General features: G+C 39.4%; 3 protein-coding genes across 3 annotated transcripts; all 3 read left to right on the plus strand.

Moving 5' to 3' along the window:
- The first annotated feature begins 4,952 nt into the window (after nt 1-4,952).
- LOC146311945 (serine protease 33) lies at nt 4,953-10,033 on the plus strand. Its single transcript, XM_084741536.1, has 8 exons — nt 4,953-5,021; nt 6,240-6,260; nt 6,415-6,577; nt 7,429-7,697; nt 8,365-8,510; nt 8,599-8,908; nt 9,487-9,649; nt 9,742-10,033. Exons 1-8 carry the CDS (start codon nt 4,967-4,969, stop codon nt 10,031-10,033), a joined length of 1,419 nt encoding a protein of 472 aa, XP_084597662.1. The 5' UTR covers nt 4,953-4,966.
- Nucleotides 10,034-10,267: 234 nt separating this feature from the next.
- LOC146311946 (uncharacterized) lies at nt 10,268-23,048 on the plus strand. The gene is made up of 26 exons (XM_084741537.1): nt 10,268-10,407; nt 10,496-10,829; nt 10,915-11,077; nt 12,402-12,670; nt 12,949-13,094; nt 13,392-13,758; nt 14,439-14,601; nt 14,712-14,980; nt 15,077-15,222; nt 15,311-15,659; nt 16,340-16,502; nt 16,613-16,881; nt 16,978-17,123; nt 17,212-17,521; nt 18,464-18,626; nt 18,737-19,005; nt 19,103-19,248; nt 19,337-19,706; nt 20,165-20,327; nt 20,438-20,706; nt 20,803-20,948; nt 21,037-21,406; nt 21,853-22,015; nt 22,126-22,394; nt 22,491-22,636; nt 22,725-23,048. Exons 1-26 carry the CDS (start codon nt 10,363-10,365, stop codon nt 23,046-23,048), a joined length of 5,937 nt encoding a protein of 1,978 aa, XP_084597663.1. The 5' UTR covers nt 10,268-10,362.
- An 82-nt stretch (nt 23,049-23,130) lies between these two features.
- LOC146311947 (prostasin-like) lies at nt 23,131-27,166 on the plus strand. Its single transcript, XM_084740593.1, has 4 exons — nt 23,131-23,299; nt 23,381-23,646; nt 23,795-23,904; nt 25,907-27,166. The coding sequence occupies exons 1-4, from the start codon at nt 23,208-23,210 to the stop codon at nt 26,156-26,158; spliced, it is 720 nt and encodes a 239-aa protein (XP_084596719.1). The 5' UTR covers nt 23,131-23,207; the 3' UTR covers nt 26,159-27,166.
- The last annotated feature ends 4 nt before the right edge of the window (nt 27,167-27,170 follow it).

Below are 27,170 nucleotides of genomic sequence, written 5' to 3' on the forward strand. Positions count from 1 at the left end.
AGTTACTCAGTCTAACCAGTAGATGGAGCTAAATATCCAGGGTTATTATGTGTTGCATGGTGAGGATGGACACAGGTCAAATGTAGTGTCATATTTCAAGAACACACAAAATCTACGGTATCTGAATAGACTTTTTTTCACAGCAGCCATATTGATATGAAATAGTAAACACAGATGATAGCAATGATGTTAATTAAGTTCCCGCTCCATTTAGTGTAGCACAGCCTTTTGATTGAGCCAACACGCACAATGGCAGCACCTGTGTTTACCCGACTCTTTCATGTCAAAATGTCTGCAGGGTAAAGGGTCTATTATAAGTAGCAGCATTTAATGACGCCTGCATGTCTAAATTTTTTCTGCTGTGACTTTTTTTTTTGCCTATACATAAATGACCGTATTGATATGGAGCTTTTATCCAAAGGGCTTTTTCCTAAACTGATGGTGAGCCACCATTCAAGGTGCTGGCCTGGCTGTCAGGAGCAGTTGGTTCAGTTGCCTGAGGATGCTTCAATATGTGGATCAAACCGTCAACATTAGTGGATGACCCTCTCCGCCTGCTGAGCCACTGCTGCCCTATATAAGTATTGTAGCTTGGGCAGGGACTGAAAATGCTGGCACTGCAGCTCTGTTTGATATCAGAGTCAGAAATGCCTTATTGATCCCAAGGGGGAAAATGGTCATGTTACAGATACTCCCATTATACAAACATACAAACAAAATATATAACAAATAAGTTTTAAAAAATATGTGTATTATTCTATAACAGTATAAAAAAATAGGAGAAAAAAGAAGAATAAATAGGAATGTTAGTACAGCAAAAATGTGCATCATGCTCCAATATAGAACAGTGTAAATAATACTGTATGTATTGGACAGTTGAATTATTACACAGACTATTACGCAATTGCACAAAATGCTTATAATGTCAGTAATTTGTGCTCAGTTGAAAATATATAAAGTGAATACATTATGGGGTTATAGCTGCTGATGGGGGTGAAATAAGTCCAAGGATGAGTCTGTTGACTCAGTGTCTGACACTCTGAGGGAGGAGTTGGAAACTATAATGGCCACAGGCAGGAATGACTTCCTCTGGCTCACTGTCAGTGGAATGAGAATAGATCTTGATTAATGATTCTGGCTGGGCCTGGTTTTGGCTGATTTGGACATTGAGTCTTTGTACAATCAACACTCATGTAGGATGATAGAATTGATTAATTTATTAACTTTCCATGGTCCATATTAGATTTGGATGTTAGCTTAGAGTGTGAGTTGATATTATGAATTTTCTCCCCATTTATTGTTCCAAACATGACATGAAAAGGCAGAGCTGCATGCTAAGCATAAAAGTGTCTCCATGGTACACAATCTTATTTTATCTTAATTTACTGGGAACTGAGTACAAAGTCCAACAGGGTTCAAATATTAAGCTAATACACCGCCTTGTTAAATAAAAAAGCAAAGATCAGAACTCAGTCAAGCGATGCGACACACAGAAAACAAGCATTTTCTGACCTGGGAAATGTGACTCTTTACTTGTAAAATATTATCCTACTATGTATGGCATTGCAGATAAACACTGCAGATGAACTTAGAAAGTAGATGGTAAAATAAAGCGCCTAAAAGCACAATATTATGCAAAAAGTAGATGGCGCAGTTCTTAAAAAATGCAAATGAGGTGGTGATGTCTAGATCTGTTAGCGCACTTACATAACAAACATTTTTGATACTTGCATGAAGTAACTTACAGCCCTAAAACAGGTTTTGTCAGCAGCTTTTGTGTAGTGTTCCTCGTCACCGGTTGACTTGCAGTGTGGACAGATGGCATTTTGGAAAGAAGTTTCTCAAACAAACTAGACTGACTTTCTTGTCTAATTTTAACTTCTATTGTTATTCTTAGCCATTTTTCTCATGTCCCCACTCACGCAGTTTACTTCCTCATAAGGTATTTTTCCACAAACTTTTGTTAATTTGTAATAACCAGTGACTCAGTCAGTTGTCATGTTTGACCCCTCAGGTCATCATGACAAGGCTGCTTCTCTTCTTTACATGTGATGACCAGATCATTTTGATTTTAGCTTGTTTTACTTCTACCACAGACCTGGTCTGGTAAAACTGTGAACATAAGGTTTCCTTTTCCAGGACCTGAATTAAAGTAGCGAGAAAATATCCTGAACTTGCTTTATTTGACATGTAGATGCGCAAATCTGCTTTAAGAGTTTCCAGATTTGTGAGTCAAATTTATCAAAAATCTTCACTTCAGTTCTTCAGGTGAGTCATAATCAGTTCTGCAGTGTTGATGCTTTTCACCACAGTACTGCAGTACAGTACAACACAGTATTTGTACAATCAAGCAAACTTGGTTTTCAGGACAAGAATATATGTGAGACCAAATCATGCTTTGAATGTCTCAACGATACTGAAGGAATAATCAGTAACATTTTCTATGACACTCGTGTCTATAGTGCATGTTAAATATATTCATAATATATTAAACTGTGATAAAAGCAATGTATTTTTATAGTTACAAACACTCATTCATATTTATAATGCTTTATAACCACCAAAATCATTACACATAAAGGCTTTTATAATGACTTATAAGACGGAGTGTCATAATACTTTAGAATCACTTACTGACATTATTTTATAACGCATTACAATGTGATTATAAATAATGTATTATAAAATAAAATGTTAATAAAATGTAATTCTGTTGGTTTATCATGAAAAAGTTGTGTCAAATAGGAGTACACAATATCTGTTATGACCTGTCAAACAAATTAATTAATTAACAATAATTAATTTGACTGAATATTTTGTGTATTGTTCTTGCATAGATTTAATATTTTATTTTTCACATTACTTGGAGAAAACAATAGTTAGATTCTACAACCAGATCATATTTGCTCATACCTCAGGAATTTCTTTATTTAACACACCAATGGCCAGTCTTAACTTCTAATATCATTATAATGTATTATAACAGGGATAATAATGCCATATAAAATTGTTACAATGCATTACAACTATACAAGTTATATTCCACTCCTTGCCAAACAAAAAGGCAGTGAGTGACCAGCAATCATGAAGTATTATGATACTCTTACAAAATGCTGTATAACATGTCAAAATTGCTGTTATAAAGCAATATGAGTGAGTATGAGTGCTTATAACTACTGAGTGCTGAAAACCTTTTGATGATGAACAACTTCATGATGGACATTTACATTTCACAAATGTAATGTTTCCCAAAAAAAAAACATAGTTGTAACACTTTATAATAATTTTATAATCTCATATAATATAATAATATAATCGCATGATAATTCATTATAGCGGTGGTTATAATGCATTATAAAATGGTTCTAATGCATTACAACTACAAGAATTATAATACCTTCCCTCCAAAAAATATCAGTGACTCACCAGCAATTATGAAGTATTATAATAACTGACACTAACTTTTTAAAAGTTAATACAAATGGTTTATTTTACAGTGCAGATGGTAAATTAAGTAATTATGCCTTTAGGTTACACTTATGGGCACAGTGTTAATCCCAGTTTCACTGAGAAAAACGATGTAGAAACATATCAACCACTCACATAGAATGCTGTGTTGTTTTGAGATGTTATATAACTGCAATTGAAAAGGTCTTTCTCCTCACTGTCAAAATGCATATTTGCTCTTCAAGACCACACAGAAAATGATGGATGAGGTTTAAAGGTTGCAGCCATAATATGAATGTTTAGGCACCTTTGTAGTATTGTTTTTTGTTACGTAAACCACATCAGCAACATGCCAGTGAGACCTTTTCACGGTTCTGTTTAAATTCCTTCGCTTTTTTTTTCCTTCATTTGTTGTGTTGTTCAGTAACTTCACTGAAAGACAAGTACAAGTTATCAGTGATGAGATGTAGCACAAAGGTGCTGGTGGACATAATAACAAAGTACTTGTGTGAATGACGCACTTATCTTCACTTCCTGCCCAGCAAACCCCCCAGTAACCTCTGTCTGATAACTGTTATTTTTAATTTTGATGACTGATGGCAGTGGTTTATGCTGTGAATTGAGAATAAACTTGTTTTGATTTATTCAGCCACCACAATGAAACATGTATTACTAATAATTCAGTCAGCTGACATCATACTGTAGATATATGCTGTGAGATCTGATTAATAGCATTAGTAATATATGTGTTTTTAAATAATGAGTGATAAATCAGTATCAAGAGTAACTTGAATATTAACACCATGTTGTCGGCAAGTGACAGCAGTGACATAACCAGGAAGTCTTTTGTCTCTGAAATACTATTTTACCTGTAAATAGTAAGTGAGTGGTGCTGAAATACAAACAGTTCTACAAACAAAGAAAACAGACACTTATCCTCTGTCAAAAAAATGTTGCTGGCTGTTTCTCAACCCAGGGACATGTTAGGCATTTGCACTCTCTCACGCTGGGTTTGCAAAAGTCTAAATGTGAGGACTGGTTTGTCCACGCCTTTGATGGGGACACAGAAGGACGGCTTCAGTATTTATGCAACAATCAAGTTCTACTGAGCTGTGAAAGACTGTGCAAGGGCAGTTCTTTGGCATTAAAACCACAAACTCATAATCATAATCATAGTCACTCAGTTTATTCCAGATATCACATACAAGCAAGAGAAAATGAAATCTGATATCTATTTTACACTTTGTGTGTTTAGCCAACTATCCTCACCACCCCTTTAATTCTTACAGTTAAAGGACATATAGTACACTGGCCTATAGGCTGTAATAAATGAATAAATTACTGGATTACTTTAATTTTTTTCTAAAAAAAAAAAAAAAAAGAAGCAAAAGGAACAAGGAAGCTGTTCAACTTATTGGACATGGTGTGGGGTGCCTCCTGGGGGAGGTACACCTTGTGCCAGGTGACAGGTCACAGCAGGTATATAAAGAGCGACAGACCAGAGCTGTGCAGTCGCACAATGGCTTTCAGGAAGTGGATCTGCATATTGACTCTGGCGAGCCTGTTATGTGCAGGTAAGTCGCACTTGATTTGCTGCAATTAATGCAATAATTTAAACAAGGCTTATTAAAATGGTATATATTGACCTACCTGTGGATCTATGAAACTCATAGATCCTGGATAGAATAAACATTTTTGAGGCAGAGATTTGTATATAAGCAATGGATTTGAAATTATTATAAACACGAGATTAAAAATAAAATTATGAAATAACATAGTAGTAAATAGAAGTTTAGAACTTTTTCTCCCATAGATGAAAATGTCAGCTTCTGAAAGCCAGTTTTCCTTCTTATTTAGCATCAATAGATGGACTGAAACTGAATTTTGAAGGCCCTTTTGAAGTACAGTTACAATCTCATGATAATCTTATTTAATTTAAAGGCAGTTGTATTTCATTTTATTCATTCATTTCTGCAGGACTTTAAATTTAATGTGACAATTATTTTGTAATTCTACACATGTCGTATGGAATTATTGATTGGTACACTGAACACTGTAACACTGTGATTACAATAACACAAAAAGGGGACCACTTTTCAGCACTCTTTATAAAAATGTTAGCTGTAACTACTTCATTAATTATTGATAAATATTTTACTAATGTTGTGAGAGTCATAAGGACAATTCTTGTGTTTACTTTGTCTTTTTTTTTAGTTTTTAGCTTTAAGTTAATCAGGAAAATCCCTCCAATCAACAACCACTAACATATTGAGAAAGGTAGAACATCAGGACAAAGATGCATTTATAATAATTTATTCAAATGTACAATGTGCAAAAACTTAACATCTACAGTTGCAGATGCCTGAGCAACTTTTGCTGTTGTCTTATTGGAACATGAGACACCTATGATCCCTCATTAATGACTTTATTGACTTTTATAACAGCTGATAATGTGATTTACTAGATAATGAAAAACCTATGAGTATTTTTTTTCATGATTTACAAACTGCTTCTTTCATGACCTGTCAAACCAAGTTATTTTTTATTACATAGTAATAAAGCCATTAATATATTTATTTATATTTTAAACATATAAAGCTATGATAAAGTCATATTAGGAAGTGCTTCCCAAACAGGACACAGATTGCATAAAAACAAGCTGTGCTTTTGTTTATGTGCAACAACAGAAACAAAATCAGTCTCTGGTCTTTTGTGGCCTTTGCTAGGACTGCTCAGATTCATATGAGATGATATGATGACTGATATGACTATTTGTGTTGTCACTTTCCCAGAATCACATGCTCAGCTTGATGGTGAGTTGAAAACATTTGGTATCAGTGTGAATCTCTAGATTTCATGCTATGTCCACATTTTTACATTGGTTTTCTAAATTATCTATAGTACAATGTGGAAGACTAATCTTGATGAATAATTTTGCCTCTGAAGCCCTGATGATCTCTTTTCCAGTATGTGGCACTGCTCCACTCAACACCAGGATAGTTGGAGGTGAAGATGCTCCACCTGGGAGTTGGCCCTGGCAGGCCAGTCTGCAGAGATTTGGTGGCCATGTTTGTGGTGGTTCCCTCATTAACAAAGAGTGGGTGATGTCTGCCGCTCACTGCTTCTTCAGGTGGGTGATTGAAGCCTCCACGTAGTCTAGAAACGATCCAGTCAGATCTGGGGTTTCATCAGCATTTCTCTAAGAAGGCTGGCATCAATATTCAATATTTTAAATATTATATATATGTAGGAACAACTAATTGTGTACTAAGTATAATTTAGTTGTAATTAAACTGTAGAGAAATACAGTTTTAAGTGTATTTAGTGTACCTGTATGCACTTAAGTGGAACAACTTCAACTATACTTAGACTTAGACTTAAAATATATGACTGTGTATGTATGAATGTACATGCTTCATATTGAAATTAAAATTGATCTTGCCTGTGCTAATTTTTCAAAGTACACTGAAGTATAGCTTTAAATAAACCGGTGCACTTTTGCTAAGCATTCTTATATACACTTCTAATAAAATGAATTTAAAATTCACTTTAATAAAGCATTATGGTGTATTACAAAGGACTTGAAAATAACTTTTCAAAAATAAACTAACTAGCAACTATACGTATTTTTATTTTTGAATATTTGTATTTAGTAGTTTTTAAGTTTTAATACTTTTTAAAAGTACAGTTCAGAATACACTTCTTGTAAGTATGCTGAAATACCACTTTCAGTACTACAGAATTTGTATATATTTTTAGTAAATGGAAACTTAACATAATGATGGCTACGTATTTTGAAAAGCACTTTTTTAAAAAAGTACACTCTAAATATACTTCAAACGAAACCCCCTAAAAGTACAAATATACTTCTAATAATTTCTGTATTCTTAAATTACATTAGATTAAGTATACTTCTTTTTTTTTTTTTTTTTACCTGAGATACACAAACTTTTTATATCTCATATTACACTTTACTTTCAGCTCAGACCCAGCAGGATGGACCATCGTGTTGGGTCGACAGAACCAGCAGGGCACAAACCCAAACGAAGTGTCCAGAAGTGTTGCTGAGCTTGTCTTACATCCAGCATATGACAGCAGCACCAGCGACAACGACATCGCTCTGCTCAGACTCTCCTCACCAGTGGAATTCACAGACTACATCAGACCTGTGTGTCTGGCAGCCAGTGACAGTGTGTTCAACAACGGTACTGACAGCTGGGTCACCGGCTGGGGCGCAGTCCAGGAGGGAGGTGAGGAGGTTTATTAAAATAACAAGTAACTTTTGAAAATGAGAAATTTGAAGACCATAGGAAGTGATCCACCAAATGCTCACTGTGAAAAGAAAGTCACATGGAAAAGTCACAGTGTTACAAGTTGCACTTTTACACACATATTGTAATAAATCTAATTTCAAATAGTTAATTGACCCTTCCTAAGTCCCGCCTCTCTGCTCCAGTCACAGTTGAGTAAGCTTGGTGCTTTCATCAACTTTCTACTTTCCTATTAGTTGTACTCAAATATGCCATGTGGTAGGGTTGTCCACTTGAAAGGAAAAACATATTTTGAAGATGGTTAAAAGATTTTGCTGGGAGACCCATAAAAAAATGACATATTTACATCCTAAGTTATCTAATGTTAATAAGCCACTGACTAATCTACAGCAATCATTACCTAGCTACTTTGCTTGCATTATTCTTACATTAGCTTTCTAGTTAGCTTGCCTTTTGATAACATTAGCTAACTGCTCAACTGGAGCGCAGACTAAAAAGGGGCGGGGTTTAGGAAGGGTCCATTCAGACATGAACTTTACACTCTTGGAGTTTGTTAAAAATACACACCGATTTTTCTTGCTATAGAAAACATTGAAAGAGCATATGTTGCTTGTTGATAATATTGTTTAATGGCCTTGTGTTTCAGTGCCGCTGCCCCCGCCTCAAGCTTTACAAGAAGTGGAGGTTCCAGTTCTGGGAAACAGACAGTGTAACTGTCTGAATGGAGTCGGTACAGTCACAGACAACATGATCTGTGCTGGTGTTCTGGCAGGAGGCAAAGACTCATGTCAGGTAGGCTGCTTCTGGTAACTTGTCACGTGTTGAGAAATTTGTTTAGGATGTCCTGAAATCCTCAGACGTCTCCTCTCTGTGTCCTCAGGGTGACTCAGGAGGTCCAATGGTCAGCAAACAGGGCAACATCTGGATCCAGTCTGGAGTTGTTAGTTTTGGTTTTGGCTGTGCTCGGCCCAATCTGCCAGGAGTCTACTCCAGAGTGTCCCGTTACCAGTCCTGGATCAACTCCCACATCAGCTCTGATAAGCCAGGCTTTGTCCAGTTCACCTCCAGTGGGCTGGATGCTGACAGTAGCTACACCTGTCCTGGTCTACCACCACCTCCCACCAGCACACAGGCTCCAGCGTGTGGATGCGCATCTACAACACCTGAAACACCAGCCGCAAGTGCAGAGGGTGAGTAGACAATAAGTTAATTCATCATTTGCTGCCTTTATATATAGCATTTATATGATTGAATGGCTAAAAATAACTTCAGATATGTTTTTTACGACTGAAGAATAACTGTTTACATCATTCAAACTTCTAACTTACATTATGGGTTTCAGTCTTATATTGAATATAATACTGGAGAGACAGAAGTTACAGCTTAAATTATCAAATCAGCAAAATTACTAGCAACTAAAATAAACAAGACAAGGATCAGAGCATTATTCTCCTTAAAATCCCTCCTGTTAAATAATAAGCAGAGAAAAGATACACTGTAAATCTGTCAATTTTCACACTCAACGTAAACATTAAATGTAAACAGCCTCAACACAAAACTTTATTTGTGCACTGTAAATAATTTTGACTTGGTTCAGCTTTAATATGTGAATTAACTAAACTTAGGGGGAATAATTTTTATCTGACTTAGCCGATTAAGTTAACTGAACTTGAGGAAATATGTTAAATAAGCTTAACATATTAAGTTGAACCAACCAACTGTTCACTCACACATTTCAAATAAATTAGTGATGTACATTTGTTTGCAGTGTGTGGAACCACTCCACTCAATAACAGGATAGTTGGAGGAGAGGATGCAGAACCAGGAAGTTGGCCCTGGCAGGTTAGTCTGCACAGGTTTGGCGGCCATGTTTGTGGTGGTTCCCTCATCAACAGAGAGTGGGTGATGTCTGCTGCTCACTGCTTCTCCAGGTAGGGAGAAGTTTTCTATTTATATTTGGATGTCCTGTTACTGGCAAAAGTGCTGTTTATTTCACAGTATATATATTTATATCCTCTCTTAGGTTGAGCACTAGCGGCTGGAGGATTTTCTTGGGTCGCCAGAACCAGGAAGGGAGAAACCCTAACGAGGAGGTTAGACGGGTGTCTAAAGTTATTCGTCATCCAAACTATGACAGAGACACCAGCGACAATGACATCGCTCTGCTCAGACTCTCCTCACCAGTTGAATTCACAGACTACATCAGACCTGTGTGTCTGGCAGCCAGTGACAGTGTGTTCAACAACGGTACTGACAGCTGGGTCACCGGCTGGGGCGCAGTCCAGGAGGGAGGTGAGGATTATGATCTATTGTAGCTGTACAGACTCAGGATATCTGTTTCATGACAGAACTGCCTATGAAGCACTATGTTTTAAAGTAATCTTATAGTAACTGCTTGCAATTAAACATATATGCCACCATTATTGTATTGCTCACTGGTTTTGGTTTAGCAACAGGATCAATTGATCTATGAAAGAATTCTTCAGTCTGTTGCAATTAAATAAATAACAAATACTAAATATTTCTTTTACCATATTATGCAGTGCCGCTGCCCCCCCCTCAAGCTCTACAAGAAGTGGAGGTTCCAGTTCTGGGAAACAGACAGTGTAACTGTCTGAATGGAGTCGGTACAGTCACAGACAACATGATCTGTGCTGGTGTTCTGGCAGGAGGCAAAGACTCATGTCAGGTAGGCTGCTTCTGGTAACTTGTCACGTGTTGAGAAATTTGTTTAGGATGTCCTGAAATCCTCAGACGTCTCCTCTCTGTGTCCTCAGGGTGACTCAGGAGGCCCAATGGTCAGCAAACAGGGCAACATCTGGATCCAGTCTGGAGTTGTTAGTTTTGGTTTTGGTTGTGCTCGGCCCAATCTGCCAGGAGTCTACTCCAGAGTGTCCCGTTACCAGTCCTGGATCAACTCCCACATCAGCTCTGATAAGCCAGGCTTTGTCCAGTTCACCTCCAGTGGGCTGGATGCTGACAGCAGCTACACCTGTCCTGGTCTACCTGCTCCACCTCCTGTTACTGCTGTTACTGGTACTGCAAGACCAGATGTTACAACAACAGATCTGGTAACCAAAACACCAGCTGTAGTTGCTTCCAGTGCGGAAGGTCAGTACTTTTAAGTGTATTGTGATTAAAACCTAAATTTCTAAGTCTTGCTTCAATAGTTAGAGTGTGTATTTAATCTCTCCAGTTTGTGGAACAACCACCATCAACAACAGGATAGTTGGAGGTGAAGATGCTCCAGCTGGAAGTTGGCCCTGGCAGGTTAGTCTGCACAGGTTTGGTGGCCATGTTTGTGGTGGTTCCCTCATCAACAGAGAGTGGGTGATGTCTGCTGCTCACTGCTTCACAAGGTTAGTGATTATCTATAAAAGGTGATTATGAAAGTATTATAATTAGGCTGGGTTGCACCAACAAGGATTCATTTTTAAACCAGATTAAATCATGGCTTAACTGTAAATTATGTTGCACCAAACATTAAAACTATCTTAAAATTAAGAAAGATTCATTCAAACCTTGTTTAATCCTCAGTTTAGTTTTTACTTACTCTAAACCTAAATTAAATTTAATTCTGTTGCACCAAAACCTTAAACTCCAACTGTGATCTAGCATTAACTTTAAACTTAGGAGGTTTAACATTTAAAAAGCCTGCACTTTTGAGATGGGTTGAACAAAATAATCAAGTTCCTTGAAAGCTGGGGACAGACTCAACGAGTTTTATGAATGTCTGACCACACAAGCAGCAGTTTTATGATGCGGCTCAGTCTTCTAGTTGCTGCTCATATTGCTTCATTAATTCAGCCAACAAGTTTCTCAAGTTGTCATGAGTAGGCTAACTAACATTTTAGCTAGCCAGGAAACAATGTAGCACATTTTTTACATCTTAGCCAGTTAGCAAACAAAGTCATGTTTTGTTAATATTTTAGCTGGTCACCAAAACAATGTAATTTTTTGTTAACTTTTTAGGGAGCTGGCAAATGATGTAACATTTTGTCATATTTAAGCTAGCATGCAAACGATGAGTTGTTTTGTTAACTTTTCAGCTAGGTAGCAAACAATGGTTTGTTTGTTTTGTTTCAGAATACAGAGCAGTGGTTCCCCCAACCCCCTCTTAAACTCACTTGGCCTGACAGCAGCTCAAATGTATTTTTATTCATTTAATTATTTTACTTTGGCATGTCCATAATGATCTAACTCTAGTTAATTTTGGTTTTGTCAATACATTTTGATTTACTGCACTGGGATTAGTTTTTAATTATGCAACAGAGCTCTGCTTAATTTTAAATCTTGATTAACTTATTTTGAACCTAATTTTGCTTAACTCTGAGCAGAACTATTCTGAAGTTATATTAAATTAACCTTAGTTGGTGCAACACAGTCAAAGATAGAATAATGTCTCACCTACAACTTCCAGTTACACTTTTCAAGATGTTACTTTTAACTTTAGGGACATTTTTCAAATTATGATTAAGTACATTGTTTTTTCTATGAATATGGTAAATTAAAAAGCCATATGGTCATAGTGGCATCTCATTTTATGCTTATTTGTTACTTCTTTGTAAACAAAGCAAAAAATGTTCACAAGAAATGTGTTACAAAAGGGCTGTTTTTTTTTTGTTTAATCTCAGTTTCTTTGTGAACATTAATTTCCTTTTCTTTAACTTTTTCTTGAAACAGTGTGAGCACATTTAGGTGGGAAATTTTCTTGGGTCGGCAGAATCAGGAGGGCACAAACCCAAACCAAGTGTCCAGAACTGTTTCCAGAATCATTCTGCATCCAAACTATGATAGCAGCACCAGCGACAACGACATCGCTCTGCTCAGACTCTCCTCACCAGTGGAATTCACAGACTACATCAGACCTGTGTGTCTGGCAGCCAGTGACAGTGTGTTCAACAACGGTACTGACAGCTGGGTCACCGGCTGGGGCGCAGTCCAGGAGGGAGGTGAGGATTTTACTCATAGGTCTGTTAAAAAGAAAGTAACTTTGTAAAAACCTGAAATTCAAGACCATCATATTTCTTATTTAAAAAGCATCTTATGTGTCTATCACAGGGTAACAGTTGCCCTTTTTTGCACATGAGCTTTACAGTCTTGGTTGGTGGAAATTCTACCTTTGGGGGAGTTTCTCATATTAAGAATGAATATTTTTCATTTTGTTGTTCCACAAAACACTGAAAGGACATATGTGTTTGAAATATCATTTAATGGCCTTGTGTTTCAGTGCCGCTTCCCTCCCCTCAAACTCTACAAGAGGTGGAGGTTCCAGTTCTGGGAAACAGACAGTGTAACTGTCTGAATGGAGTCGGTACAGTCACAGACAACATGATCTGTGCTGGTGTTCTGGCAGGAGGCAAAGACTCATGTCAGGTAGGCTGCTTCATTCAATTTGCTACTTGGCTGGTAAATGTGTTCCCTCTTCCATCTTATTTAATCTGAATAGAGACATTGTATGAATCTTGTCCAGTTGTTGTTAAAGCATGTGTTTATTTTCATACCTCTTGCTTGTAAATGATAGTTGTATGGTTGTCACACTGTGCATTTGATCTCGACAATGTATATTAGGTATAGAAAGACTTGGAAATAGAAGTCCAAGTCACTGTAATGTCAACACACCTGGCCAATAAAGTTGATTTTGGTGCTGACATCTCCTCTCTGTGTCCTCAGGGTGACTCGGGAGGCCCCATGGTGAGCCAACAGGGCAACATCTGGATCCAGTCTGGAGTTGTTAGTTTTGGTTTTGGCTGTGCTCGGCCCAATCTGCCAGGAGTCTACTCCAGAGTGTCCCGTTACCAGTCCTGGATCAACTCCCACGTCAGCTCTGATAAGCCAGGCTTTGTCCAGTTCACCTCCAGTGGGCTGGATGCTGACAGTAGCTACACCTGTCCTGGTCTACCTGCTCCACCTCCTGTTGTTACTGCTACTACTACTGCTACTAATACTACTGCAACTACTACGACTGGTACTGTTGCTGGTACTTTAGCTCCAGATGTTACAACCACAGATTTACCATCCACAGTTTCAAGTGCTGAATGTAAGTAAACTATCACAGAATTTTGAAGATGCATGTCAGTTTATGTTATACATACAACTCATAAATATGATAAGATAGAACAGTAATAATAATTAATAAAGAAAATGACTGTATCAGTGTTTGCCAAAGTAAAATAAGAATTAAAAAAAAGTAGAGTATTAAAAGTGTATGAGGGGTAAATGTAAAATACAGCACCTGATATAATAACAACAGAAATAAGATAAGTTAATCAACTTTTCAATACATTAATTTTTATACCTTCATATCCTTTCATCAGTTTGATCCTGGCAATTCTTTTTCCATCCGACGCTGACAATTCAATGGTCACTCCTTTGAAAATAAGTCTATCAAACCCTTTAGCACCATCCAGTGGTAAAATGAAAAATGACATTGTGGAGAAAAACTCCCATTTGTAGACGGTACTTCTTTACGACAGGGGTCAATGGTAGATTTCTGTCATGGAGTCCTCTGTAATACTGCATCTAGGAGTGACTAACATGAAAAAATTACTAAAATGTTACATGCAGGCTTGAACTATTAAGATATTTAATTAACATTTTAGATTTTTAGATCACTTTATAAAGCAAGTTTATCAGTGCATCTCCAGAATATATGAATTTTTGGGCATGGACCACAATAGTTCAAAAAGTATCCACTTAATGAATCACATTTGTTTGCAGTGTGTGGCATCACTCCTCTGAACACCAGGATAGTTGGAGGTGAAGATGCTCCAGCTGGAAGTTGGCCCTGGCAGGTTAGTCTGCAGAGATTTGGTGGCCATGTTTGTGGTGGTTCCCTCATCAACAGAGAGTGGGTGATGTCTGCTGCTCACTGCTTCTCCAGGTGGGTGACTGTGATATCAGACATATAAAAGTTGCAGTGTTTCAGTCTACAGTCTGACTTTTACTGCACATTCTTCCTCAAACCAACACATTCTGTCATTTTTCCTTCAGTACAAGTACGTTTAGATGGCAGATTTCTCTGGGCCGTGAGAACCTGCAGGGCACAAACCCAAACCAAGTGTCCAGAACTGTTTCCAGAATCATTCTGCATCCAAACTATGATAGCAGCACCAGCGACAATGACATCGCTCTGCTCAGACTCTCCTCACCAGTTGAATTCACAGACTACATCAGACCTGTGTGTCTGGCAGCCAGTGACAGTGTGTTCAACAACGGTACTGACAGCTGGGTCACCGGCTGGGGCGCAGTCCAGGAGGGAGGTGAGTCTGCTTGTTGTTTTGTCTGAGTGCAGCGTTCAGGTCTCTTATAACCAGCAGGTGGATGTGTGAATTGTGTCTGTTCTTGTTGCTCCTCAGTGTCATTGCCGTTCCCTCAAACTCTACAAGAGGTGGAGGTTCCAGTTCTGGGAAACAGACAGTGTAACTGTCTGAATGGAGTCGGTACAGTCACAGACAACATGATCTGTGCTGGTGTTCTGGCAGGAGGCAAAGACTCATGTCAGGTAGGCTGCTTCTGGTAACTTGTCACGTGTTGAGAAATTTGTTTAGGATGTCCTGAAATCCTCAGACGTCTCCTCTCTGTGTCCTCAGGGTGACTCAGGGGGCCCAATGGTCAGCAAACAGGGCAACATCTGGATCCAGTCTGGAGTTGTTAGTTTTGGTTTTGGCTGTGCTCGGCCCAATCTGCCAGGAGTCTACTCCAGAGTGTCCCGTTACCAGTCCTGGATCAACTCCCACATCAGCTCTGATAAGCCAGGCTTTGTCCAGTTCACATCCAGTGGGCTGGATGCTGACAGTAGCTACACCTGTCCTGGTCTACCACCACCTCCTGTTGTTACTGCTACTACTACTGCTACTAATACGACTGGTACTGTTGCTGGTACTTTAGCTCCAGATGTTACAACCACAGATTTACCATCCACAGTTTCAAGTGCTGAATGTAAGTAAACTATCACAGAATTTTGAAGATGCATGTCAGTTTATGTTATACATACAACTCATAAATATGATAAGATAGAACAGTAATAATAATTAATAAAGAAAATGACTGTATCAGTGTTTGCCAAAGTAAAATAAGAATAAAAAAAAAGTAGAGTATTAAAAGTGTATAAGGGGTAAATGTAAAATACAGCACCTGATATAATAACAACAGAAATAAGATAAGTTAATCAACTTTTCAATACATTAATTTTTATACCTTCATATCCTTTCATCAGTTTGATCCTGGCAATTCTTTTTCCATCCAACGCTGACAATTCAATGGTCACTCCTTTGAAAATAAGTCTATCAAACCCTTTAGCACCATCCAGTGGTAAAATGAAAAATGACATTGTGGAGAAAAACTCCCATTTGTAGACGGTACTTCTTTATGACAGGGGTCAATGGTAGATTTCTGTCATGGAGTCCTCTGTAATACTGCATCTAAGAGTGACTAACATGAAAAAATTACTAAAATGTTACATGCAGGCTTGAACTATTAAGATATTTAATTAACATTTTAGATTTTTAGATCACTTTATGAAGCAAGTTTATCAGTGCATCTCCAGAATATATGAATTTTTGGGCATGGACCACAATAGTTCAAAAAGTATCCACTTAATGAATCACATTTGTTTGCAGTGTGTGGCATCACTCCTCTGAACACCAGGATAGTTGGAGGTGAAGATGCTCCAGCTGGAAGTTGGCCCTGGCAGGTTAGTCTGCAAAGGTTTGGTGGCCATGTTTGTGGTGGTTCCCTCATCAACAGAGAGTGGGTGATGTCTGCTGCTCACTGCTTCTCCAGGTGGGTGACTGTGATATCATACATATAAAAGTTGCAGTGTTTCAGTCTACAGTCTGACTTTTACTGCACATTCTTCCTCAGACCAACACATTCTGTCATTTTTCCTTCAGTACGAGTACGTTTAGATGGCAGATTTCTCTGGGCCGTGAAAACCTGCAGGGCACAAACCCAAACCAAGTGTCCAGAGCTGTTTCCACAATCATTCTGCATCCAAACTATGATAGCAGCACCAGCGACAATGACATCGCTCTGCTCAGACTCTCCTCACCAGTGGAATTCACAGACTACATCAGACCTGTGTGTCTGGCAGCCAGTGACAGTGTGTTCAACAATGGTACTGACAGCTGGGTCACCGGCTGGGGCGCAGTCCAGGAGGGAGGTGAGTCTGCTTGTTGTTTTGTCTGAGTGCAGCGTTCAGGTCTCTTATAACCAGCAGGTGGATGTGTGAATTGTGTCTGTTCTTGTTGCTCCTCAGTGTCATTGCCGTTCCCTCAAACTCTACAAGAGGTGGAGGTTCCAGTTCTGGGAAACAGACAGTGTAACTGTCTGAATGGAGTCGGTACAGTCACAGACAACATGATCTGTGCTGGTGTTCTGGCAGGAGGCAAAGACTCATGTCAGGTAGGCTGCTTCTGGTAACTTGTCACGTGTTGAGAAACGTCTTTAGGATGTCCTGAAATCCTCAGACGTCTCCTCTCTGTGTCCTCAGGGTGACTCAGGAGGTCCAATGGTCAGCAAACAGGGCAACATCTGGATCCAGTCTGGAGTTGTTAGTTTTGGTTTTGGCTGTGCTCGGCCCAATCTGCCAGGAGTCTACTCCAGAGTGTCCCGTTACCAGTCCTGGATCAACTCCCACATCAGCTCTGATAAGCCAGGCTTTGTCCAGTTCACCTCCTGTGGGCTGGATGCTGACAGCAGCTACACCTGTCCTGGTCTACCTGCTCCACCTGTTGTTACTACTACTACTGATCCAGTGTCTAAAACCACAGATTCATCATCATCCATGTCAAGTGCTGACTGTAAGTACTCTGAATATGACAGTTTACTTAATAGTGGTGTAATTTTGTCTCTTGTTAATGCAATCAATAAACAATCAACCAACTTTTAAAACAGACATGAATTGACAACTTTCATCCCCCCTTCACCTCATTCATCTCCAGATTTATGCGGTTTCTTATTTTTCTGGTCCACTCTTCACAAATTGTTCACTTTAGTTATTTATGAAAGTCACTATATGTGATATTTTAAAAGTCATGCTTTGGATGCCCCCTGGTCTCAGTATTAAAATGACTCTATGAAAGACAACATTTCTAAACATTTCAGTTGACTGCTATGTTTTCATAGAGTCCTGACCTCAAAATCTGGGCATTGTATTAGCTGGGGGCTACACACCACTGTCCAAAGGCTGAAGACCAGAAGCATGACAAGTACAGAAAACATGTGAAAATAAGAAAATACAGGCAGAGGGCAGGTTCTCTGCAAATACAGCCACTACCACACACTTCTAATGGGTCATAAGTGATGATTTACAAGGATTATGTTTGTATGAGACTATTGAATTTTTAAGAAAATGCTGTATAGTATGCCATTAATTGCACCTCCATGCTAAAAGAGGGTGTTGATATATCTTGCAGTGACAGGAGAATACTATGCGAGTAAAGCAGTGGAGTGTAATTGGCTGGCTGAACTAGTTTGCGGACTATTCAAGTCCCAATGAGATTCATATCCACACTATATTTGAGATTATTCTGATGGCATTAGTGTTTGTTTGTAGGAAAATGGACACATGTCCAGTGAAAACAAATGCAGTCTGTGTGTTGCTTTCACCCCATTTGTCTCAGTGTCTCTTGGTCTGATCCATGTGGGAGAAATGGTAACAGCATGATTACTGCAAGAAATTTTTGTGTTTATGAATTAATGCTTAATTTCAGATCCACTTATTGCATCACATTTGTTTGCAGTGTGTGGCATCACTCCTCTGAACACCAGGATAGTTGGAGGTGAAGATGCTCCAGCTGGAAGTTGGCCCTGGCAGGTTAGTCTGCAGAGATTTGGTGGCCATGTTTGTGGTGGTTCCCTCATCAACAGAGAGTGGGTGATGTCTGCTGCTCACTGCTTCTCCAGGTGGGTGACTGTGATATCATACATATAAAAGTTGCAGTGTTTCAGTCTACAGTCTGACTTTTACTGCACATTCTTCCTCAGACCAACACATTCTGTCATTTTTCCTTCAGTACGAGTACGTCTAGATGGCAGATTTCTCTGGGCCGTGAGAACCTTCAGGGCACAAACCCAAACCAAGTGTCCAGAACTGTTTCCAGAATCATTCTGCATCCAAACTATGATAGCAGCACCAGCGACAATGACATCGCTCTGCTCAGACTGTCCTCACCAGTTGAATTCACAGACTACATCAGACCTGTGTGTCTGGCAGCCAGTGACAGTGTGTTCAACAACGGTACTGACAGCTGGGTCACCGGCTGGGGCGCAGTCCAGGAGGGAGGTGAGTCTGCTTGTTGTTTTGTCTGAGTGCAGCGTTCAGGTCTCTTATAACCAGCAGGTGGATGTGTGAATTGTGTCTGTTCTTGTTGCTCCCTCAGTGTCATTGCCGTTCCCCCAAACTCTACAAGAGGTGGAGGTTCCAGTTCTGGGAAACAGACAGTGTAACTGTCTGAATGGAGTCGGTACAGTCACAGACAACATGATCTGTGCTGGTGTTCTGGCAGGAGGCAAAGACTCATGTCAGGTAGGCTGCTTCTGGTAACTCGTCACGTGTTGAGAAATTTGTTTAGGATGTCCTGAAATCCTCAGACGTCTCCTCTCTGTGTCCTCAGGGTGACTCAGGAGGTCCAATGGTCAGCAAACAGGGCAACATCTGGATCCAGTCTGGAGTTGTTAGTTTTGGTTTTGGCTGTGCTCGGCCCAATCTGCCAGGAGTCTACTCCAGAGTGTCCCGTTACCAGTCCTGGATCAACTCCCACATCAGCTCTGATAAGCCAGGCTTTGTCCAGTTCACCTCCAGTGGGCTGGATGCTGACAGCAGCTACACCTGTCCTGGTCTACCACCACCTCCTGTTGTTACAATTACTACTACCACTACAAGTGCCGCTACTCCTACCAGTCATACTGAAGGTCCAGATGTTACAACTACAGATCTAGTATCTAAAACAACAGGTCCATCACCTACCATGTCGAGTGCTGAATGTAAGTATTCTTAATACGACAGTACTTTTACTGAACATGCAAATTTTCCAAGAAGCGTGTGTGAAATGCACTGCAACTGAGTTTCTATCGTGATGGTACCAAATGTTGCTTCTGTGGTCAGACATTCTTGTTTTAAGTTGTTTGGTACTTTTTCCCATGTGTTTGAACATACAAATCATTTTGTTGCAGTTTCATGTTGTTATATGTGCTTGATGTTGAAAGGTTTTCCTGTTTGTGGGTGACTGACGGTAACAGTTTTGAATGTAAAACTGTCCTTGTGGGCAGTTACCACATCTGTAATTACTTTGAGGAATAGTCTGTACAAAATGGGGCTGGGTCAGTGGTGGAAGGTCAGCTCTCACAAGCAGGTTTCTAAGATTAATAGTTTCAACATACTCTATTATTTTTGTTTTGGGGTAAGCATGGGTAATTTAGAATCCACTTACATTTGTTTGCAGTGTGTGGCATCACTCCTCTGAACACCAGGATAGTTGGAGGTGAAGATGCTCCAGCTGGAAGTTGGCCCTGGCAGGTTAGTCTGCAGAGATTTGGTGGCCATGTTTGTGGTGGTTCCCTCATCAACAGAGAGTGGGTGATGTCTGCTGCTCACTGCTTCTCCAGGTGGGTGACTGTGATATCAGACATATAAAAGTTGCAGTGTTTCAGTCTACAGTCTGAATTTTACTGCACATTCTTCCTCAAACCAACACATTCTGTCATTTTTCCTTCAGTACGAGTACATTTAGATGGCAGATTTCTCTGGGCCGTGAGAACCTTCAGGGCACAAACCCAAACCAAGTGTCGAGATCTGTTTCCAGAATCATTCTGCATCCAAACTATGATAGCAGCACCAGCAACAATGACATCGCTCTGCTCAGACTGTCCTCACCAGTTGAATTCACAGACTACATCAGACCTGTGTGTCTGGCAGCCAGTGACAGTGTGTTCAACAACGGTACTGACAGCTGGGTCACCGGCTGGGGCGCAGTCCAGGAGGGAGGTGAGTCTGCTTGTTGTTTTGTCTGAGTGCAGCGTTCAGGTCTCTTATAACCAGCAGGTGGATGTGTGAATTGTGTCTGTTCTTGTTGCTCCTCAGTGTCATTGCCGTTCCCTCAAACTCTACAAGAGGTGGAGGTTCCAGTTCTGGGAAACAGACAGTGTAACTGTCTGAATGGAGTCGGTACAGTCACAGACAACATGATCTGTGCTGGTGTTCTGGCAGGAGGCAAAGACTCATGTCAGGTAGGCTGCTTCTGGTAACTTGTCACATGTTGAGAAATTTGTTTAGGATGTCCTGAAATCCTCAGACGTCTCCTCTCTGTGTCCTCAGGGTGACTCAGGAGGTCCAATGGTCAGCAAACAGGGCAACATCTGGATCCAGTCTGGAGTTGTTAGTTTTGGTTTTGGCTGTGCTCGGCCCAATCTGCCAGGAGTCTACTCCAGAGTGTCCCGTTACCAGTCCTGGATCAACTCCCACATCAGCTCTGATAAGCCAGGCTTTGTCCAGTTCACCTCCAGTGGGCTGGATGCTGACAGCAGCTACACCTGTCCTGGTCTACCACCACCTCCTGTTGTTACAATTACTACTACCACTACAAGTGCCGCTACTCCTACCAGTCATACTGAAGGTCCAGATGTTACAACTACAGATCTAGTATCTAAAACAACAGGTCCATCACCTACCATGTCGAGTGCTGAATGTAAGTATTCTTAATACGACAGTACTTTTACTGAACATGCAAATTTTCCAAGAAGCTTGTGTGAAATGCACTGCAACTGAGTTTCTACTGTGATGGTACCAAATGTCAGACATTCTTGTTTTAAGTTGTTTGGTACTTTTTCCCATGTGTTTGAACATATATATCATTTTGTTGCAGTTTCATGTTGTTATACGTCCTTGATGTTGAAAGGTTTTCCTGTTTGTGGGTGACTGATGGTAACAGTTTTGAATGTAAAACTGTCCTTGTGGGCAGTTACCACATCTGTAATTACTTTGAGGAATAGTCTGTACAAAATGGGGCTGGGTCAGTGGTGGAAGGTCAGCTCTCACAAGCAGGTTTCTAAGATTAGTAGTTTCAACATACTCTATTATTTTTGTTTGAGGGTTAGCGTGGGTAATTTAGAATCCACTTACATTTGTTTGCAGTGTGTGGCATCACTCCTCTGAACACCAGGATAGTTGGAGGTGAAGATGCTCCAGCTGGAAGTTGGCCCTGGCAGGTTAGTCTGCAGAGATTTGGTGGCCATGTTTGTGGTGGTTCCCTCATCAACAGAGAGTGGGTGATGTCTGCTGCTCACTGCTTCTCCAGGTGGGTGACTGTGATATCAGACATATAAAAGTTGCAGTGTTTCAGTCTACAGTCTGACTTTTACTGCACATTCTTCCTCAGACCAACACATTCTGTCATTTTTCCTTCAGTACGAGTACATTTAGATGGCAGATTTCTCTGGGCCGTGAGAACCTGCAGGGCACAAACCCAAACCAAGTGTCCAGAACTGTTTCCACAATCATTCTGCATCCAAACTATGATAGCAGCACCAGCGACAATGACATCGCTCTGCTCAGACTCTCCTCACCAGTTGAATTCACAGACTACATCAGACCTGTGTGTCTGGCAGCCAGTGACAGTGTGTTCAACAACGGTACTGACAGCTGGGTCACCGGCTGGGGCGCAGTCCAGGAGGGAGGTGAGTCTGCTTGTTGTTTTGTCTGAGTGCAGCGTTCAGGTCTCTTATAACCAGCAGGTGGATGTGTGAATTGTGTCTGTTCTTGTTGCTCCTCAGTGTCATTGCCGTTCCCTCAAACTCTACAAGAGGTGGAGGTTCCAGTTCTGGGAAACAGACAGTGTAACTGTCTGAATGGAGTCGGTACAGTCACAGACAACATGATATGTGCTGGTGTTCTGGCAGGAGGCAAAGACTCATGTCAGGTAGGCTGCTTCATTTAACATGTTACTTGTTGATAAACGTCTTTAGGATGTCCTGAAATCCTCAGACGTCTCCTCTCTGTGTCCTCAGGGTGACTCAGGAGGCCCAATGGTCAGCAAACAGGGCAACATCTGGATCCAGTCTGGAGTTGTTAGTTTTGGTTTTGGCTGTGCTCGGCCCAATCTGCCAGGAGTCTACTCCAGAGTGTCCCGTTACCAGTCCTGGATCAACTCCCACATCAGCTCTGATAAGCCAGGCTTTGTCCAGTTCACCTCCAGTGGGCTGGACGCTGACAGCAGCTACACCTGTCCTGGTCTTCCCATTCCCCCAACAACAAGACCAACAATTAACCCTCAAACTGTAACCATTCCTGCAAGTGAGTACCCCGAAATAGTCTTTTTTTTCCACTGTTAGAATTTAGAATATTGATTATTTTTGCTTTCTTCTGTAATTTATTTCTGCTTCTCTTAATTTATCAATTATTCTCATTCAGGATCTGTATGTGGCAAAGCTCCCGTGAGCAATCGTGCTGTAGGTGACAGTGGTGTTGTACCTGAAGGAACATGGCCCTGGATGGTTAGTCTCCACAAAAATGGGGTCTACACTTGTGGAGGAACCCTCATTGCTGACAAGTTTGTCCTCACATCTGCCCAATGTTTCTCGACGTAAGTATAAAAGCAGTGTATTGATAATTCATTAAAGACATTAGGAATGGATAATGAAATAAATCTTTATTTTCCCGACAGCCCCAATCCAGATGCTGGTGAGTGGAGTGTGTTTCTGGGCCAGCGACGAGTAAACGGCTTGGAAGAGTTTGAAATGTCTCTGGATGTTGTGAGCATTAAAGTGAGCGAAGGGACCGATTCCAATATTGCACTGCTGCAGCTGGCTAAACCAGTCAGCTACAGAGATTATATCCAGCCTGTGTGTATGGACATTAGCAATGCCAGGTCCTTCCCCACTGGAACTCGCTGCTGGGTGGCCGGCTGGGGGACAGGGAGCAAGAGCAGAGGTGAGGGTTGGTTAAGCTTTTGTGTTCTTTCGTATTCGTCAGATCTTGAAAGGACTGATTATTTGTAAAGACTGTTTTGTTCATGTGAATAGATGAATAAATTAAATACATACATAAACAAATAAATAATTAAATATTATTTTTCTAGGCACTGTTAAAGCCGGCTCAGATCTTCGTGACATTGAAACTCAAGTGGCAAGTTGTGGGAATATTTCTGACTCAGAGAACATTTGCACTTACACCATGGATCTTCAACAGGTAAAATAAAGATTTAATATTCACCCATGTTTATAAAATGTGTCTTCTATGTCATTAGGGCAGAGATACTGGTAACACTTTCTAATGATGAAGACATCTATAGTGAATTGCAAATAATAATGGTTCATGACTGCTGTCGTGAATACACATAATGCTTTATGACGCACTATATCAACAGACATCATGTGTAAGTGCAGGTGTCTTATGGATGCTCTTGACTAGATATACATTAGAGGTTGGCTTATGGTGGGGCTTATAATACATTATAACAACCTACATTAACCTATACACATCAGTCAACAATCACAATGACTCATAGTATGCTATAATGGTCCATGCAGTATCATTGTATTTGTTAAGTAAAGTACATTGACGCATCTATTATTATTAGTAGCGCACACATGCACGCAAGCACAAAGTTGTCGTATGGGTGCTGATATGGCCAAATTAACCACCACTGCATAAACACTATCAAGACAGTCGATCTCTAAAAACCACAGCATAGATGCACACCAAGGTGCAGCTATTGCAGCATCACTATCAGACCTTCATCTATGTCACTCACCAACCGGACTGCACAAGCACACCACGTGGCACAAAAACAAGTTTCCGCAGTTAAGGTGTTCACCGGTTGTTGTGCAACATCCACTGATAAAGTTAAGCCACAATATTATTACTGCACCGCCCTCAGTTAAATAACAAAAATGAAGCATGTATGTTAGGCCTACATGTCAAATATTTAGTTAATATAGTTATTTCAGATAGAATATTAAGCTATGTGCAGTTCAGAGTGACTTCACTTAATATGCTTAACATACAGGAAGTGGCATTGACACAACTGTGTGTTCAACACTGAAACACAGTCTCTATGCTGCATCATAAGTAATTATGTCAGATGCCAAAATCCAGTGGAAGCAACATATTTTCTTCTATGAATTTTTTTTTTATTATTATATATTATTATAGTTCTACTTTTTTCAAACTTAATTTAAAAAAACAACAACAACAAAACAAAACAGCTCAATAAGAACATTTTTGCTATCATTCAGATTTTTTTTACAACTCTCATATGTTGCAAAATAATAACTTTAAATATAAATAATATTTTCCTCGTTTAAAATAAAAATCTACAGAATCTTCAAAGCTTTTTCATTTTCACAGTTTTGTGTGCATTTTCAGCTCTCCTGACTCATGCATACAATCAAATATGAACTTCATTTAAACTTTAAAATGTTCATACTTGTTCTTAAATGTTCATACAGCTACGCAGTTTAGCTCCCAGCCATGCCTGACGCGATGCAGTTAAGCTCCCAGTTTACTTATTTTGCATCTTTCATTCCTTTTCCAGCTGTTCATACTACTTCACCTGCTTTTTCATACAAATTAAAGCCAGCAATTTAGTTTAGTGTCAGGTTTTAAACAAACCTTCAAATATTCTGTATTTTTCCACACATTTCTGGTATTATTCAACTTTTAAATCCAGCAGTGCAGTGTAGCATTAGCTTTTCAACAGCCAGCATTCACAATCCAACTTTTTCAGATATTGCCCTCTCTAGATCTTCCTGTAATTTTCTGCATTTTGGCATCTTACATAACTTATGATGTAGCATTGATTGTTTTAAATACATAAAAATGAATTATACTTTACTTACGGCCAACAATGAAACATTATGATGAGGAATATTTTATAGATGCATCACTAAGTACTTCGCTTTCCTTATTACGTTCAATGATATCTCATGAAACCACATGAAATATTATGAGCCCTTACTGTAGTTGATTGTTGAGATGTCCATAGGCAACCAAAATCTCTTTCAAACCCAGTCAGTCTCAGTTTATTAAGAGTATTTGTAGGAAACTTGAAAGTCACATAATGTTTTATGGTTTCATCAGAAAGCTCTGGCTCAAAGCGTCATGAATGTCACCATAGTGTTACTGACATGTTCAGATTAGGACTGTTAGGACCTCACTGATGATGAATCCTCTGCTTTTATATCTGCAGGGAGATCGGGGCGGCCCTCTGCTGTGCAAGTCAGACTCATCTTGGTTCCAGGTGGCCGTTGTAACAATGAGTGGAAGTAAATCAGTCCGTGCTGATGTTCAGGTCTTTGCCAAAACTTCAAGATTCGGGTCTTTCTTAAAAGAGACAGTTGGCGACATGCCGTCTCCTGCATCAGGAACTGCGCCTAGTTTTGTAATATCCTTTTTCTTCTTGTTAGCTGTCCCTGTTACCTCAGTGTTGCTGTTGTCATGATGTTAGGGCTGTTGTCACCAGGGTGGTTGAAGTTGTTCATTATTGTACTTGAAAGTCAAACTGACTTACAGCTCTAAACACTCTTCTCAAGCCCTTATTTATATTTTATAAATGCACTAAACATACTCAGGTCAAGTAATAAAAATGTTGCAACAAGGTTTATGTTTTTAGAACAACAAAAGGTATTTTACTGTAGTATGATGATTTTTTTTTTCTGGAAATGAATTGTACAGGAAAATGTCTTTTACAAAATGTGTTTCACTGAATCCAGTTAAATGACAGACAACTTTGATTATTTATTCTGTATTTTATTATACCTCTGTTCTCCTGTAATGTAATTTTAATCACATATATAATAAATAATTATGAAGCATAAAATCAGTGTCATGTAAATAAATTTTATAATTAATTACTACACAAAGCAATTCACATTGTCAAAAAAAGTTGTATCAAGTTCTTATTTTTAGAAAGTGAACAGCTTTTAAGCATACATTATTGCATTCAAGGAGTTTTACAGTACAACATGTGACAAAAACAGAATCCAACTTATGCTATCACATTTTATGCAACAAATTCTAAAATAACACAGCTTGCAGAAATATAAATGCAGAAGCAGATCACTGTAGACTGACAATGATCTACTCAATAGAAAATATGAATTATAAAAATGTACAGACATTTTGTGAAGCCTCTTATAAACTCCTGCCCCATTACATCACATGGCTGGATCACTACATGGAACAATATTTACCCTTTGCCATTTTGTTTGCGTGTCCAAATTTATGCTTTATATAGTGCCTGGAATCTTAATTTATTACTTACTATAAAATAGATTATTAGGGATATAATATGGGACAGTAGTTCCCAGCCTTTTTATTGTGATTTATTATTTATATTTATATGTTTGAGATCTGAGCAGTGAAATCGATGAAGAAGCCTGAAGAGGTAATAGTACAGAGAGGCAAAGTCTTATTATATTATTATATTACACATGTTTTTTTTTTTGTTTGTT

Source organism: Lutjanus erythropterus, chromosome 17 (genome assembly GCF_056507025.1).
Source record: "Lutjanus erythropterus isolate fLutEry1 chromosome 17, fLutEry1.hap2, whole genome shotgun sequence".
NCBI lineage: Eukaryota > Metazoa > Chordata > Actinopteri > Lutjaniformes > Lutjanidae > Lutjanus > Lutjanus erythropterus.